This window comes from Neoarius graeffei, chromosome 11 (assembly GCF_027579695.1).
Source record: "Neoarius graeffei isolate fNeoGra1 chromosome 11, fNeoGra1.pri, whole genome shotgun sequence".
Classification (NCBI taxonomy): Eukaryota; Metazoa; Chordata; class Actinopteri; order Siluriformes; family Ariidae; genus Neoarius; species Neoarius graeffei.
Window position 1 is genome coordinate 53,170,726 of NC_083579.1, and position 17,468 is coordinate 53,188,193.

The window sequence follows — 17,468 nt, forward strand, 5'->3', positions numbered from 1 at the left end:
TGACCTCAAGTTTTAACAGCTTGTGTGGAAACAGGTCAAATTTTTATGTTTAATGTTTTTATCTTTTTAGGTATAGAAATGCCATTCACTGGAAAAGGAAAGGCGTTTTGTGTGTTAGAGGACACTCGAACGCAGTCGAACAAGACTGTGCAGTGTGCATTTATGAGAGAATTCTCTAAAAATGCACTGTTACCAGAAAAGACCGTTACCAAAGACATGCTTCAGCGTGTTTGGCAGGAGCTGGACTACCGACTTGACGCGTGCCATGTCTCAGGCAGCGCGCATATTGAAAATTTGTGAAATCGTTCATGGAATCCACATACCTTTGAATTTCTCATTCAGAATTTAAGGAATAAATCTTATATTGCTCAACATTAAGCCTGTTCAGTTTCATTTGCCTAGACTATGTAGTTTCTGGGATATTTACATCTCAAATAATATCAAATTTTTTTGAAAAACCCTGTATTATTACTCTCCCATTGGAGGGACCTGACCTGTACTGTATTAGGCATTAGGAGTAAGTAAGCAGGTGGAGGGCCATGGGCTGGCCTAATGGTTTGCGTGTCCGCCTCTCAACTGGGAGATCGCAAGTTCTACTCACGGTTGGGTCATACCAAAGATCGTTATCAAAATGGTACCTGCTGTCATATGGTGAGGCACGCTGCAATACAGATGCGATTAGGGAGTCAAACTCATGGTTACCAGAGGACTAGCCCCCCACTATAATCCCAGCTAGGTAATAGGCAAGAGGCTGAGGACTACTGAAACAGAGACTGGTGCCACCCAGTGTGTCTCAAGGACCTGGTTAGTACTGGGACAGGAGACTGCCTGGGAAGACCAGGTCTTGGCACAGGAAGGGAAGCAGGTGGCGCATGGTTTAACATGCTGTTTGTTACACACATCGATCATGACCAAAAGACAGAGAATTTTTTTTTACAAGGTCTGATCTATAATGAAGAAAGAAACAGATTTTATTTTATATTAGCAAGAATTCAAGGTAATACCTGCCACATATCATGCATCATATTTAAAAAAAAAAAAAAAGCAAATGGTACTGTTCTGAAGCTGAAAATGTTTTGATTCCCCTTAATTGGAACTAAGGTATTTTATTTTGTAACACACCTTCAAAATTTCAAATAGTAAAAGCATGGCATAAACACTGTATGAAATGGACAAATAATGCCGTTAAAATTTCAGAGAAAGATTTATGCACACACACCTGTCCAGCGAAGATTCCACACACACCAATGATGCAGAGAATGTTGAAGACAGCTGAACCCACGATCGTGCCCACACCCACATCTCCATGTGTGACGAACACACCTGCAGAAAACACAATATTTAGCCCCATAGCAAACATTATGTGTGTGTGTGTGTGTGTGTGTGTGTGTGTGTGTGTGTGTGTGTGTGTGTGTGTGTGTGTGTGTGTGTGTGTGTCTCACCAATGATGGAGGCAAAAAGCTCAGGAGCTGAGCTTCCAGCAGCCATAAATGTTGCACCAGCTACGTCCTCACTCAAATGCAGTTTCTGACAGATGACAAAAGATGATTGAGCTCAGTAGAATGATTCTATGTGGAAACTAGTTTCAGAGCTTGAACAGTTTAAAGTTTCTATAATCCCACTTACTTCACAGATTTTCTCTAGTGATGTAACAAAGTAGTCATCACACACGATAGCTAGAGCCAGGAACATGTAGACAGCCTAAAGCAAAATAATAATAATAAGAAGAAGAAGAAGAAGAAGAAGAAGAAAAGTTGGGACAGTATGTTGAAATAGATATTAAAACTGAAAAATATTATTTAACAATAATCTTTGACCTGTATTGCACTCAAAACAATACAACAGCACATTGTTTCATGTTTTACATCGTGAATTTTATTTACTTTTTTTTTTTAAGAATAAACTCTGGCGGCACGGTGGTGTAGTGGTTAGCACTGTTGCCTCACAGCAAGAAGATCTGGGTTCGAGCCCCGTGGCCGGTGAGGGCCTTTCTGTGTGGAGTTTGCATGTTCTCCGTGTGGGTTTCCTCCGGGTGCTCCGGTTTCCCCCACAGTCCAAAGACATGCAGGTTAGGTTAACTGGTGACTCTAAATTGACCGTAGGTGTGAATGTGAGTGTGAATGGTTGTCTATGTGTTGGCCCTGTGATGATCTGGTGACTTGTCCAGGGTGTACCCTGCCTTTCGCCCGTAGTCAGCTGGGATAGGCTCCAGCTTGCCTGCGACCCTGTAGAACAGGATAAAGTGGCTAGAGATGATGAGATGAGAATAAACTCTTATTTCAATTTTGATACTTGCAACACGTTTCCAAAAACGATGGGAGGTTTGCCAAAGTAATCCTGAGCCCACGTGGTTATATCAGCTATAGATGAATAATGGTTCTTGATGCAGTGCTGTCTGAGGGATCGGAGATCACGGGTGTTCAGCTTAGGCTTGAGCCCTTGCCCTTTACGCACCGAAATTCCTCCAAATTCCTTGAATCTTTTAATGATACTATGCAACTTAGAGGGTGAAGTATATAAATCCCTTTGTATCTTTCTTTGAGGAGCATTGTTTGAAACATTTCAATACTTTTCTCACACATTTGACAAACTGGAGATCCTTGGCCCATCTTTGCTCCTCAAAGACTAGGCCTTTCCTGGATACTGATTTTGTACCAAATCATGATTACAATCACCTGTTGACGTCACCTGTTTCAAATCACATCATTAAATTGTTTTACCTCATTACTAGCCCTAAATTGTCCCTGTTCCAACATTTTTGGAACATGTTGCAGGCCCGAAACACAGGAATGAATGTATATTAACAAAGGAAATGACGCTGATGAGACAAAACATGAAATATCTTGGGTTCATGCTGTCTGCAATGTAGACTGCAATGTAGTTTCTTTTTTTATTTGCATTTTCCATACCGTCCTAACTTTTCCAAGAAGAAATTAGTTTTAATAATTAATAAATACAAATGGAGAAATTGCTAGTCATATATAATACATTTACAGCGTTGATAAATGGAGAAGTTGCTAATCACATCATGTCGTACTACCAATAAAAAAACTTTGGAGGCAATTTCAAATTTCAGACCATTTCTATTTTATATTTAACGCAGCAGAACTGTGCTGATTATGAATGTGATGTGATGTGCTTAAGGGATCTCTAGAGTCATTAAAGGCTTGTTTGTTTTTTATTAATTGATATCTTTAGGCGGCGGCACGGTGGTGTAGTGGTTAGCGCTGTCGCCTCACAGCAAGAAGGTCCTGGGTTCGAGCCCCGGGGCTGGCGAGGGCCCTTCTGTGCGGAGTTTGCATGTTCTCCCCGTGTCCGCGTGGGTTTCCTCCGGGTGCTCCGGTTTCCCCCACAGTCCAAAGACATGCAGGTTAGGTTAACTGGTGACTCTAAATTGGCCGTAGGTGTGAATGTGAGTGTGAATGGTTGTCTGTGTCTATGTGTCAGCCCTGTGATGACCTGGCGACTTGTCCAGGGTGTACCCCGCCTTTCGCCCATAGTCAGCTGGGATAGGCTCCAGCTTGCCTGCGACCCTGTAGAGGGATAAAGCGGCTAGAGATAATGAGATGAGATGAGATATCTTTAGGCACTGTAGACACGTGCAGTTTTCAGGACAACCAGTCACATGGCATAATGAACAGTTGACAAACAATTTATAATGATCATAAAGTTGTCAGAGCTGCTCCATGTATTCTGGATGGCAGGTTCAATTGTAGGGATCGGACAGGCTTTGACAGCACAGCCACAGACACTGAGTTTACCTACAGCAAATATGTGCAGCAAGACAGCTCCTCGTGTTCGCTCTCGGTTCGTGAACATATCCTCAGGGAACTCATGGATGGCTGAAATGAGAATACGTGTTACATGCAATATTCACGTCTTTTCATAAGCACAATCGATGCAACAGTTGGCATTCTTTTATGAAGATAAGAAAATTGAATGAATAAAATGAATAACTTATACAGTGTGAGTTATGACTGATATTTTGAGCCTACAAATATAGAGACAATTTATAGTTAATAATAATTTAAAAAAAATTTCAAGCTTTATATCTTTTTTCAGTAGTGCTTGTTTGTTGCAAAACCCTGAAAATCTACATTTTTGCATACAGGAGAGTCAAACATACAGCCCATGATAAAGGTTCAAACCCGACCTATTAAATGAACTTAGAATCTAAATGCAATTTCTTTTTTAAATCCTTTTTTTTTTTTTTTTTTTGTAATTCAAAACTCAATTCATTTTCTGCAAGTGACTAAATCAAAAACTTTGAAAAAGATTTGGGAAAAAGTGCTAGCCTTGTTATTCTATGAGTGCACAGGTACCCCCCGTGTTTTTTCCTGCTCTAACACATCCTACTTAGGAAGAGCTATTAATTAGAGGATTAGTTGTGCTAGATGTGCTGGATTAATATGCAGGGCAGGGGCAGGACCAGGGTGGGAAACCTGTGCACTAGTACTCTAGGGAAATATGACATGCAGTGAAAATTACTTCATAGGTTGTAACACTACAAAATGTGGAGAAGTTCAAGGAGGTGAAAATTACCCAAGGTCTTTTATAATTTGGAACCATAATTTGGATTTTCTTTTTATAATGAACGGTTCATTTCGGTTCATTTGTCTTATAGGTGATATATCTGTCCGTGCCTTCACAATGCACCTTTCAGATAAATGAACACATTACAAAGGAGTTTTTGACATGTTACTGTTCATTAAGCTGATTTATTTTGGTCAGACCCACTTGACATTGCACTGACTGTAATGATAAAATGAGTAATGATGTAAAATATGTTCGACAAACCTGTTGTACAGGGATCTTTTCCACTCTTTCATAAATAACATTTCAAAACTTTATTAGTTTTGTGCACATGGTCTTCCACCTTTATTTCAGAACACTTGATTTCAAATCCAAAGTATATTTTGTAAGAATTTTGTTCGAAAAAATTAACATGATCATAAACTAGAACATGGGGCGGCACGGTGGTGTAGTGGTTAGCGCTGTCGCCTCACAGCAAGAAGGTCCTGGGTTCGAGCCCCAGGGCCGACGGGGGCCTTTCTGTGTGGAGTTTGCATGTTCTCCCCGTGTCCACGTGGGTTTCCTCCGGGTGCTCCGGTTTCCCCCACAGTCCAAAGACATGCAGGTTAGGTTAACTGGTGACTCTAAATTGACCGTAGGTGTGAATGTGAGTGTGAATGGTTGTCTGTGTCTATGTGTCAGCCCTGTGATGACCTGGCGACCTGTCCAGGGTGTACCCCGCCTTTCTCCCGTAGTCAGCTGGGATAGGCTCCAGCTTGCCTGAGACCCTGTAGAACAGGATAAAGTGGCTAGAGATAATGAGATGAGATAAACTAGAACACAGACATCAGCTGATTCAAATTCAGAAAATTTGAAAAGACAAATTTAAGCACAAAACCTTGATTTACAAATGGTGTAAAAGCTGATAGTTATATGTGATGATGTTGGTATACATACACATGAGCAATATGAATTATTCACGAGGAATATGTGAAGTCAGTTTTTGGAAAGAAAGAAAGAAAAACAAGGCCAGCAAAATGTAAACTACAATTTTTTACTCTTTTAGCAAAATACTGTACCAAGGAAAATGGAAAGGTATGTGTTTAGAAGAAGAAGCCTATATTTATCACATACACACTCAAGCACAGTGAAATTCCTCCTCTACATTTAATCCATACTGAATACGTGAATACACACATGCATGGACAAGTAAGACAAGATGGCGCCGCAAGAGTGGCAGCTAGTTGCAGTAGCTCCGAGTGTGTTTATGTGTTTTGGTATGTTTTTGTACTTTTTTCGTGTTTCTTTCTGCACTCGTCTCAGTTGGAAGTGTGCACCTAGGGATGTAATACTTGTGAGACTGTGCATTTGTATTTTTCTCTTTCTCAGGCTACTTAAATCGGCATCAGCGGACCCTTTCAGCCACAGCTCCATTGTTTACACTCGGGAGCAGCTGTTAGCACTGCGCAACACCAAGGTACTCCCCGTGGAAAGACTGGTGATCCCCGCGGAATTAAGGAGAAGGAGAAGGGGATGCAAAGCTGGAACGAAGTGCTGTGAGAAGAAAAGACGGTATAAACCATGCATACTGTCTGCCATCATGGGAAACGTAAGATCTCTCCCTAATAAGATGGATGAGCTAATGGTGCTAACCAGGCTGCAGAGGGAGTACCGCAAGTGTAGCCTTATGTGCTTCACAGACACTTGGCTGAATGAACTCTCACAGGACTCACATGTCACTCTGGATGGATTTCAACTTGTGAGAGAGGACAGGAAAGCCAAGGAGAGCGGTAAGAGGAAAGGAGGGGGTATAGCGATGTTTGTGAACGACAGATGGTGTAACCCAGGGCACATCAGGATAAAGGAGCAGTACTGCAGTAAAACCATTGAACTGCTAGCAGTTAGCATTCGGCCATATTACCTCCCGAGGGAATTCTCGCATGTTATCGCGATAACTGTGTACATCCCCCCGGCGGTCGATGCTGCTGCAGCCTGTGAGCTCTTACACACTGCAGTGTCAAAGCTTCAGACATCGCACCCCCAGTCCCTGCTCCTAATCTCCGGTGACTTTAATCATGCTTCCCTGTCCTCCACTCTCCCAACCTTCACTCAGTATGTGAAATGCCACACCAGAGACAATAGAACTTTGGATTTAATGTATGTGAACACCAAGGACGCATATAGCTCATCATCCCTCCCCCCGTTAGGCCATTCGGACCATAATCTGGTTCACTTGTCCCCTACATACATACCTATGGTGAATAAACAACCACCCACCAAGAGGTATGTAAGGAGCTGGTCTGAGGAGACCAGTATGGCACTGAGGGACTGCTTTGGCACCACGGACTGGGATGTGTTGTGTGAACCTCACGGGGATGACATTGATAGCCTGACAACCTGCATCATGGATTACATTAATTTCTGTGTAGAAAACACTGTACCTATCAGGAGGGTACGGTGTTTTCCCAACAATAAACCCTGGGTGACCTCTGAACTAAAATGTCTATCAAACGAGAAGAAGAGGGTTTTTAAATCTGGTGACAAGGAGAAGATGAGGAGAGTGCAGAGGGACCTGAAGAGGAGGATAAGGAGAGGCAAGGACAGCTACAGGAGGAAGCTGGAGGAGTGCCTCAAGGGGAGCAACGCTGGAGAGGTATGGAGAGGTCTGAAAACCATCTCTGGCCACACAAAAGACAGTGGGAGGGGCCCTGTATCTGGGGGCCAGGACTGGGCAAATGAGTTGAATCTCTTTTTCAACAGATTTGACTGTGCCACCCCACCCTCCCCCACTCACCATAGTCCTGACCTGTCTGTGATATCACTTCACCCCCACATAATACCTCTGACACCAACAGCTCCCTCCTCACACCACATCACCCACTCCCCTCCCTGCCAGACCAATCCACACACTCCACCCCCGACCTCATTCTACAGGAGTCACACCTCGGCTACACCCCTCGCCTCTCCATAACAGCTGATCAGGTGTTGAAGGAGCTGAGGAGGACCAAGATGAGGAAAGCTGCTGGCCCTGATGGTATCAACTCCAGACTGCTTAAGGACTGTGCAGATCAGCTCTGTGGGATACTTCTGTACATCTTTGACCTGAGCATCAGTCTGGAGAGAGTTCCACTTCTGTGGAAAACATCTTGTGTGGTTCCAGTTCCCAAGACTGCGCACCCCAGGGAGCTCAACCACTTTAGGCCAGTAGCTTTAACGTCTCACCTGATGAAAATCATGGAAAGGATTGTTCTCTCCCACCTCCAACACCTGGTGAACAGCGAGATGGACCCCCTGCAGTTCGCATATCGACCGGGCATTGGTGTGGATGACGCTATCATCTCCCTGCTGCACCGGTCACTTTTACACCTGGAGGGCACTAGGAGCACTGTGAGAGTCATGTTCTTTGACTTCTCCAGTGCTTTCAGCACAATCCAGCCATCACTGCTTAGGGGGAAGCTGGAGGGAGCTGGTGTCGACTGCCACCTGGCTGCATGGATCATTGACTACCTCATTAACAGACCGCAGTATGTGAGGCTTCGCGACTGTGTGTCTGATGTGGTAGTCTGCAGCACGGGGGCTCCATAGGGTACAGTGCTCTCTCCTTTCCTTTTTTCACTTTACACATCTGACTTCAGCTACAACACGGACAGCTGCCACCTCCAGAAGTTCTCAGATGATACAGCCATCGTTGGACGTGTCTCAGAGGGGGATGATCTGGAGTACAGAGAGGTCATCACCAACTTTTTCGCCTGGTGCGAACTGAACCACCTGCGCATCAACGCCAGCAAGACAAAGGAGGTGGTGATTGATTTCAGAAGGACGGCTCCTCAAATTGCACCAGTGAACATCCAGGGTTTGGGCATTGAGATCGTGGTGGAGTACAAATACCTGGGTGTTCACCTCAACAACAAACTGGGCTGGACAAACAACACAGATGTCCTGTGCAAGAAGGGCCAAAGTCATCTCCACCTGTTGAGAAGACTGAGGTCTTTTGGTGTGTGCAGGACACTGCTTAGGACTTTTTATGACTCTGTGATGGCATCAGTGATCTTCTACACTGTGGGCTGCTGGGGCTGTGAAGTTCAGAGAGGGACAGGAAGAAACTTAATAAACTGGTCAGAAGGGCTGGCTCAGTCTTGGACTGTCCTCTGGACTCCATTGAGGAGGTGGGTGAGAGGAGGATGTTAGCCAAGCTGACATCAATCATGGATAATCCCTCTCACCCCCTACATGAGGCTGTGGGGGCCTTAAGCAGCTCTTTTAGTAGTAGACTGCTACACCCACGGTGTAAGAAGGAGAGATAGCACAGGTCATTCATACCTACTGCTGTCAGACTGTATAACACCCACAACTTGAAATGTAGCACCAATAACCTGTTTGTCGTTATATTTGCACTACTTCACCACTACTACCTCTGCCATCTCTCATCAATGCAATTGATATGTCAATCTTTTGAATCTTTTGTCTAATTTTTATTTCAGTTTTATTTGTTATCTGTATGACAATTTCTTGCTACTGTAACACGTGAATTTCCCCGATGTGGGATCAATAAAGTGAATCTAATTTAATGAGCACACACACGTACCCAGAGCAGTGGGCAACTATGCTACAGCAGCTAGAGAGTAGTTGGGGGTTAGGTGCCTTGCTCAAGGGCACTTCAGGGGAAAGTGCTGTTCATTCACTCAACTGCCCTCACATTTTTACTGCCAGTCCCAGGAATCGAACCGGCGAACCTTTGGGCCCAAGGCTGCTTCTCTAACCTTCAGACCATGGCTGAACAGTTGTGGGAATATTGGCAGCAATGCAGTGCCTTGCAAAAGTATTCATCGCCCTTGGTGTTTGTCCTGTTTTGTTGCATTACAAGCTGGAATTAAAATGGATTTTTGGGGGGTTAGCACCATTTCATTTACACAACATGCCTACCACTTTAAAGGTGCAAATTGTTTTTTTTTATTGTGACACAAACAATAATTAAGATGAAAAAACAGAAATCTGCAGTGTGCATAAATATTCATCCCCTTTTGTATGAAACCCTTAAAGGAACAGTCCACCGTACTTCCATAATGAAATATGCTCTTATCTGAATTGAGACGAGCTGCTCCGTACCTCTCCGAGCTTTGCGTGACCTCCCAGTCAGTCAGATGCAGTCAGACGCGCTGTCACTCCTGTTAGCAATGTAGCTAGGCTCAGCATGGCCAACGGTATTTTTTGGGGCTGTAGTTAGATGCGACCAAACTCTTCCGCGTTTTTCCTGTTTACATAGGTTTATATGACCAGTGATATGAAACAAGTTCAGTTACACAAATTGAAACATAGCGATTTTCTATGCTATGGAAAGTGCGCACTATAATGACAGGCGTACTAACACCTTCTGCGCGCTTCGGCAGCGCATTGATACGGAGCTCAGATATCAATGCGCTGCCGAAGCACGCAGAAGGTTTTAGTACGCCTGTCATTATAGTGCGGACTTTCCATAGCATAGAAAATCACTACGTTTCAATTTGTGTAACTGAACTTGTTTCATATCACTGGTCATATAAACCTATGTAAACAGGAAAAACGCGGAAGAGTTTGGTCGCATCTAACTACAGCCCCAAAAAATACCGTTGGCCATACTGAGCCTAGCTACATTGCTAACAGGAGTGACAGCGCGTCTGACTGCGTCTGACTGACTGGGAGGTCGCGCAAAGCTCGGATAGGTACGGAGCAGCTCGTCTCAATTCAGATAAGAGCATATTTCATTATGGAAATATGGTGGACTGTTCCTTTAAATAAGAGCTGGTCCAACCAATTCACTTATGGAAGTCACATAATTAGTTGGTTAAGATCCACCTGTGTGTGTCGGGGCGTCGTGGCTCAGGTGGTTAAGGCGCCATACCATGAATGCGGGCGACCCGGGATCGATTCCGGCCCGAGGTCATTTCCCGATCCCTTCCCGTCTCTCTCTCTCCCGCTCATTTCCTGTCTCTACACTATCCTATCCAATAAAGGTGCAAAAAGCCCAAAAAAATATCTAAAAAAAAAAAAGATCCACCTGTGTGCAATCAAAGTGTCACATTATCAGTCACATGATGTCTGTATAAATCAACCTGTTCTGGAAGGACCCTGACTCTGCAACACTACTAAGCAAGCAACATGAAAACCAAGGAGCACTCCAAACAGGTCAGAGACAAAGTTGTGGAGAAGTATAGATCAGGGTTGGGATCATAAAAAATATCCCAAACTTTGAATATCCCAGGGAGCACCATTAAATCCATTATAGCAAAATGGAAAGAATATGGCACCACTACAAACCTGACAAGAGGCGGCCATCCATCAAAACTCACAGACCGGGCAAGGAGGGCATTAATCAGAGATGCAACAAAGACACCAACGATAACACTGAAGGAGCTGCAAAGATCCACAGCGGAGATGGGAGTATCTGTCCATAGGACCACTTTAAGCCGTACACTCCACTTAGTGGGGCTTTATGGAAGAGTAGCCAGAAAAAAGTCATTGCTTAAAAAAAATCACATTTGGAGTTTGCCCAACAGCATGTGGCAGACTCCCCAAACACATGGAAGAAGATTCTCTGGTCAAAAGAGGCAAAATCTGAACTTTTTGGCCATCATGGGAAATGCCATGTGTGGTACAAACCCAACACCCTGAGAACACCATCCCTACAATGAAGCATGGTGGTGGCAGCATCATGCTGTGGGGATATTTTTCATCTGCAGGGACAGGAAAGCTGGTCAGGACTGAAGGAAAAATGGATGGCACTAAATACAGGGCAATTCTGGAGGAAAACCTGTTTGAGTCAGCCAGAGGTTTGAGACTGGGACAAACGTTCATGTTCCAGCAGGACAATGACCCTAAACGTACTGCTAAAGCTACACTGAAGTGGTTTAAAGGGAAACATTTAAATGTCTTGGAATGGCCTAGTCAAAGCCCAGACCTCAATCCAATTGAGAGTCTGTGGCATAACTTGAAGATTGCTGTACACCAACGCAACCCATCTAACTTGAAGGAGTTGGAAGAGGTTTGCCTTGAGGAATGGGCAAAAATCCAAGTGGCTAGATGTGCGAAGCTAATACATACCCCAAGAGACTTGCAGCTGTATTTGTAGCAAAAAGTGGCTCTACAAAGTATTGACTTTTTTTTTTGGGGGGGGGGGGGGGGGGGGGGCATTACTTATTTACACTCCAGATTTCTGTTTCTTCATCTTAATTATTGTTTGTGTCACAATAAAAAAAAACAATGTGCACCTTTAAAGTGGTAGGCATGTTGTGTAAATCAAATGGTACTAACCCCCCAAAAAAATCCATTTTTATTCCAGCTTGTAACGCAACAAAACAGGACAAACATCAAGGGGGATGAATACTTCTGCAAGGCATTGTACATATTGTCAGGTGTAGGCCAAGTCTAATCTGGTGGATGACTCCCTGAAGTCTCAGACCAAACCCAACTTTTTTCTTGTTGGTGCTCTGTCAAGCATACAATGCAGGCATTTTCAGTTCCTCTTTTTTTTTTTTTGTAGGTCCTGCACTTGTTAAGTGAACTGCTAACTTTGGATGCGGTTAAATAATTGATATTGCCAGTTGACACTGCTTAACAGTCAACTTTTGGCCCTTAAAATCCAATTCCTGTGACAGTGTGTTTCAAGTCACTGCTTGTGAGTTTTAATATATTTCTTTGGAATTAACCAGTTAAGACACCTCTGCACACATAAAAAATACTCAGTAAAATGATGTTTCTGAGCTGCTGTGAGTCATGATGCAGACATGATATCTAACTCAGACACGACATAACAAAGACTATCATCACATCTGAATGTCAAACATGAGCTAGTAAGCAATTGGGTGAGAGAGAGAGAGAGAGAGAGAGAGAGAGAGAGAGAGTACAAAAATGACTGAGAGACAACAGAAGCACTTGTCCAAATGTCACATCTAGAATCAACACCAGATTTCTTCACTTTCTTGTTCAATGGTGCAGAAAGTCACAGCTGGCTAAGAGCCATCTGAGCAATTATTTTTGGTCTCTTGAAATGAGAACATTATTAAAAAAAAATGCTACACTGTTTATATGGAAGTGCATAGGCTTGAAATATAGCATATATTATGCACTTCAATATCTGGACTACTACACTTTTTTATGTTTGCATTTAATCCAATAGTCTGAAGAAGAAAAAAACTTATTGTTCCACCATCCAATTAACTAGTAACTCTTGTCTTACTTACATTTAGAAAAAGGCCAAGTGAGTTCCCTGAAAAGGGAGATAAAAGATTAATATACAGAAAGCTATAAAGCAGAAATAAAGGAGCAATTCACTTATGAGTGAGAAATTGAACACAGCATTCGTTCATTTATTTGGATGCTAGTAAATTGTTCCACTCTTTTGGCTGTAAGGAAACAACATCACTATAAAAAATCCAGTGTTATGACCTCTCTCTCTTTCTCAATTTATAACATTAATTATCTCATTACAATGGCACCTGCCAAGAGGTGGTATATATTAGGCAGCAAGTAAGCAGTCAGTTCTTGAAGTTGATGTGTTGGAAGCAGGAAAAATGGGCAAGTGTAAAGTGACTTTGACAAGGGCCAAATTGTGATGGCTCAATGATTAGGTCTGAGCATCTCCAAAACGGCAGGTCTTGTGTTGTGTTCCCGGAATGCAGTAATTAGTACCTACCAAAAGTGGTCCAAGGAAGGACAACTGGTTAACCAACAACAGGATCATGGGCACTCAAGGCTGGTCCAATCACACAGAAGAGCTACTTTAGCACAAATAGCTGAAAATGTTAATGCTGGCTATGATAGAAAGGTGTCAGCACATACAGTGCTGACAGCTTGCTTGGTACAGGACTGTGTAGCCGCAGACCGGTCAGAGTGCCCATGCTGACGCCTATCCACCACCAAAAGCCCTTACAAATGGCATGTGAGCATCAGAACTGGATCATGGAACAATGGAAGAACGTGGCCCGAGCTAATGAATCATGTTTTCTTTTACATTATGTGGATTGCCTGGTGTATGTGTGTACACAGGGGTTAAATTGGGCCGGGGCTGTCCGGGGCTGAGCCCCGGCACATAAGCTCAGAGCGGATGGCATATGATCACGCACACATCAAAAGCAACAAACCCTTTTCACGATTTTCAGTTCTGAATAATTAAATATCGTTTTATTAATCAATAAACCCATGACTTTTATGAGATAGATCATAGTTTTCCTGATAACAAGACGACCTGTCAAAGCTATTTAGAACAGAACTTGCGATCAGAGATTCTGGTTTCTGGAACACTGCGTGGGTTGCAAATTCCGCTTTTTATAAGCGACTTTGGGGTTTCTTTTTTTGTGAGCTCGCTTTAAAAAAAAATCAGAAGTCGTGGTTTGCAGGTTTTTGGGCTTGTGTTTCAGCATTGTGACTTGTTTATAATTTTCTCCGTACACCGTCTCCCCTTTTACCTGCATACGAACATAATCATTATCATATTTTTTATTATTAAAAACAAAATATCAAATAATACTGAAGAGGGGAAAAAATAATACTGATCTAAATATGTTGTGTTTTTATTTTTAGACAGTATGTGTTTAGCAAAACACATACTGTCTAAAAATAAAAACACAACATATTTAGATCAGTATTATTTTTCACCTCTTCAGTATTATTTGATATTTTGTTTTTAATAATAAAAAATATGATAATGATTATGTTCACTGTATTGTTAATATTATTAGTGTTTTATTATTTATTGTTAATATTTAATTTAATGTTAATTTATTATTATTTATTGTTAATATTATTAGTGTATTATTAGTGTAATTATTATTGTTATTATTATGTATTCAATTATTTATTTGGCATGTGGTGCTTTTTGTATTGTCTAGAACATACATGAGATGAGCATATTATAGCAGCAAAATAGAAGCACAATCATTTGAATGCAGCAAAACCTTTGCTGCATTCAAATGATTGTGCTTCTATTTTGCTGCTATAATATGCTCATCTTATGTATGTTCTAGACAATACAAAAAGCACCACATGCCAAATAAATAATTGAATACATAATAATAATAATAATAATAATAATAATAATAATAATAATAATAAATGCTTCCAATGTTATAGTGTTGTTTGTATTTGGTTGCATTCACTGCATGAATATATTTGATTGACAATTTGACTGACAGTGTTTTGGCATATTTAACATTTATCCTCCAAAATAAATCAACTGTTTTGGTTTAAGATTGTGCAAGCCTTCAAATTTTCTCACTGAACATTTCTCCTTCACATTTTTCACCTGTAGGCATGTGACAAGATTTAACATGATATTGCTCAACCTACCTCTGTAAAGTCAGCTAACAACTTATTAAAATGCACCAGAATTCAGCAAATAACATGTATGATAATAAAAAACTTCTGGGGGAGGACCCCCAGACCCCCCACTAATCATTTCCTTCAAACCAATGTACAACAACCTGTACAATCTGTTACATTGGCCAACCAATCTACATTCAAACTGCCATAATGTGTAGGGGGGCACTACAAGACACACATAGGCCTACAACACACAGATAAGGTGTATATCTCTGTGCAATATGATATGGTTATCAAATTAGAGGGTTATTTTCCAAAAAGTATATTGGGGCAGGGTGGCGGGGGCAGGGGCGGGTACGAGGCAGAGCCCCCCCACATAACCAATCCCAATTTAACCCCTGTGTGTACATGGCTTACCTCAGGAAGAGATGGCACCACAATGCACTATGGGAAGAAGGCAAGCTAGAGGAGGCAGTGTGATGCTCTGGGCAATGTTCTGCTGGGAAACACGTTACTTTGACATGTACCACCTACCTAAACATTGTTGCAGACCAAGTACACCTCTTCATGGCAGTGGTATTCCACAATGACAGTGGCCTGTTTCAAAAGGATAATGCAACCTGACACACTGCAAAAACTGTTATCAAGACCTAATAACACAAACTAAATGGTGCAGAAGTAATACAGTCTCAGGTGGATGCTTTTTCATGTTCCACCCTGAGGTTGTCCCTGTTGGCCACTGATAGACCAAATCGCACTGAACCAAATCTGTCAGCTCACGCCTCCACTGTCCATATGTCACCCATAGCTCTGGCCCTCTGAGCCCTGGGACCTCATGTGACACTGTGACTATCTGCATCATCCCGCTCTGACAGAGACACCACTGGCCCAAGTAGCTCTGCAGTTCACAATCAACATCTAATGCTGGGATGACAAAGCTACTATGTGCCCACGTCTAATTATGATGAACACTATCCACACTGCCATCTGCTGGAGTGTGGAAACAGTTCGGAATGATCTGTGTGCTCTAGTTCGATGCAGTCAATAATTTTACAACCCCAATTCCAAAAAATTTGGGACACTGTGTATAACATAAATAAAAACAGAGTGTGAAGATGTGCAAATCAAGGAAACCCTGTATTTCATTGAAAATAGTACAAAGACAAGATATTAAAAGTTGAAACTGAAATTTTATTGGTTTTTGAAAAATATATGCTCATTTTGAATCAGATGTCAGCAACATGTTTCAGAAAAGTTGGGACAGGGTAACAAAAGACTGAAAAAGTTGTATAATGCTTAAAAAAAACTAATTTGTTTAATTGGCAACAGGTCAGTAACATGACTGGGTATAAAAAGAGCATCCCAGAGAGGCGGAGTCTCTCAGAAGTAAAGATGGGGAGGGGTTCACCACTCTGTGAAAGACTGTGTGGGTAAACAGTGCAACAATTTAAGAATAACATTCCTCAATGTAAAATTGCAAAGAATTTGTGGATCACATCATCTATGCTACATAATTTCATTAAAAGATTCAGAGAATCTGGAGAAATCTCTGTATGCAAGAGACAAGGCTGAAAACTGACACTGGATGCCTGTGATCTTCAGGCCCTCAGGTGACACTGCATTAAAAGCAGACACATGTCTGTAGTGGAAATCACTGTATGGGTTCAGGAACACTTCAGAAAACCATCGTCTGTGAAAACAGTTCATTACTGCATCCGCAAATGCAAGTTAAAACCAGATAGAAACAATATCCAGAAACACCGCCACTTTCTCTGGGTCCGAGCTCTTTTACGATGGACTGAGGCAAAGTGGAAAATTGTCCCGAGGTCTGATGAATCAAAAGTAGAAGTTCTTTTGAGAAATCATGGACACCACGTCCTCCAGGCTAAAGAGGAGAGGGACCATGACCATCCAGCTTGTTATCAATGCACAGTTCAAAAGCCAGCATCTGTGATGGTATGAGGGTGCATTAGTGCATATGACATGGGTAGCTTGTACATCTGGGAAGGCATCATTAATGCTGAATGATATATACACGTTTCAGAGTACTATGCTGCCATCCAGACAAACTCCTTTTCAGGGAAGGCCTTCCTTCTTTCAGCAAGACAATGTCAAACTGCTTTCTGCACATATTAAAATTGCATGGCTCCATAGTAAAAGAGTCTGGGTGCTAAACTGGCCTGCCTGCAGTCCAGACCTGTCTCCCATTTAAAACATTTGGTGCTAAATACATTATGAAGCACAAAATATGACAAAAGAGACCCTGAACTGTTAAGCAATTGAAATTGTATATCAAACAAGAATGGGACAACATTTCACTTTCAAAACTACAGCAATTGGTCTCCTCAGTTCCCAAATGTTTACAGAGTGTTGTTAAAAGTAGAGGTGATGCAACACAGTGGTAAACATGCCTTTGTCCCAACTTTTTTGAAATGTGTTGCTGACATCAAATTCAAAATGAGCATATATTTTTCAAAAAACAATAACATTTCTCAGTTTCAACTTTTAATACGCAGTTTACACAGTGTCCCAACTTTTTTGGAATTGGGGTTGTATATATGTACTTCAATACCAGATGACCTTTCATATTCATGTGAAATGTTGAGTCCTAAAATAGTACTTGTGAGAATTTTGGGATGTTTCCTAAACTGTTTTCATCTGCC

At 42.0% G+C, this 17,468-nt stretch overlaps 1 protein-coding gene across 1 annotated transcript in view; it reads right to left on the reverse strand.

Annotated features, from left to right (window-relative positions):
• The window catches only part of slc24a4a (solute carrier family 24 member 4a), a 45,990-nt gene that overhangs the window by 16,819 nt on the left and 11,703 nt on the right, over positions 1 to 17,468 (reverse strand). Inside the window, exons 3-6 of the mRNA XM_060933050.1 lie at positions 3,766 to 3,842; positions 1,627 to 1,701; positions 1,443 to 1,527; positions 1,220 to 1,323 (exon numbers count right to left, since the gene is read on the reverse strand). Of these exons, the coding sequence (XP_060789033.1) occupies positions 1,220 to 1,323; positions 1,443 to 1,527; positions 1,627 to 1,701; positions 3,766 to 3,842 (341 nt within the window). The remainder of the gene's footprint in view (positions 1 to 1,219; positions 1,324 to 1,442; positions 1,528 to 1,626; positions 1,702 to 3,765; positions 3,843 to 17,468) is intronic.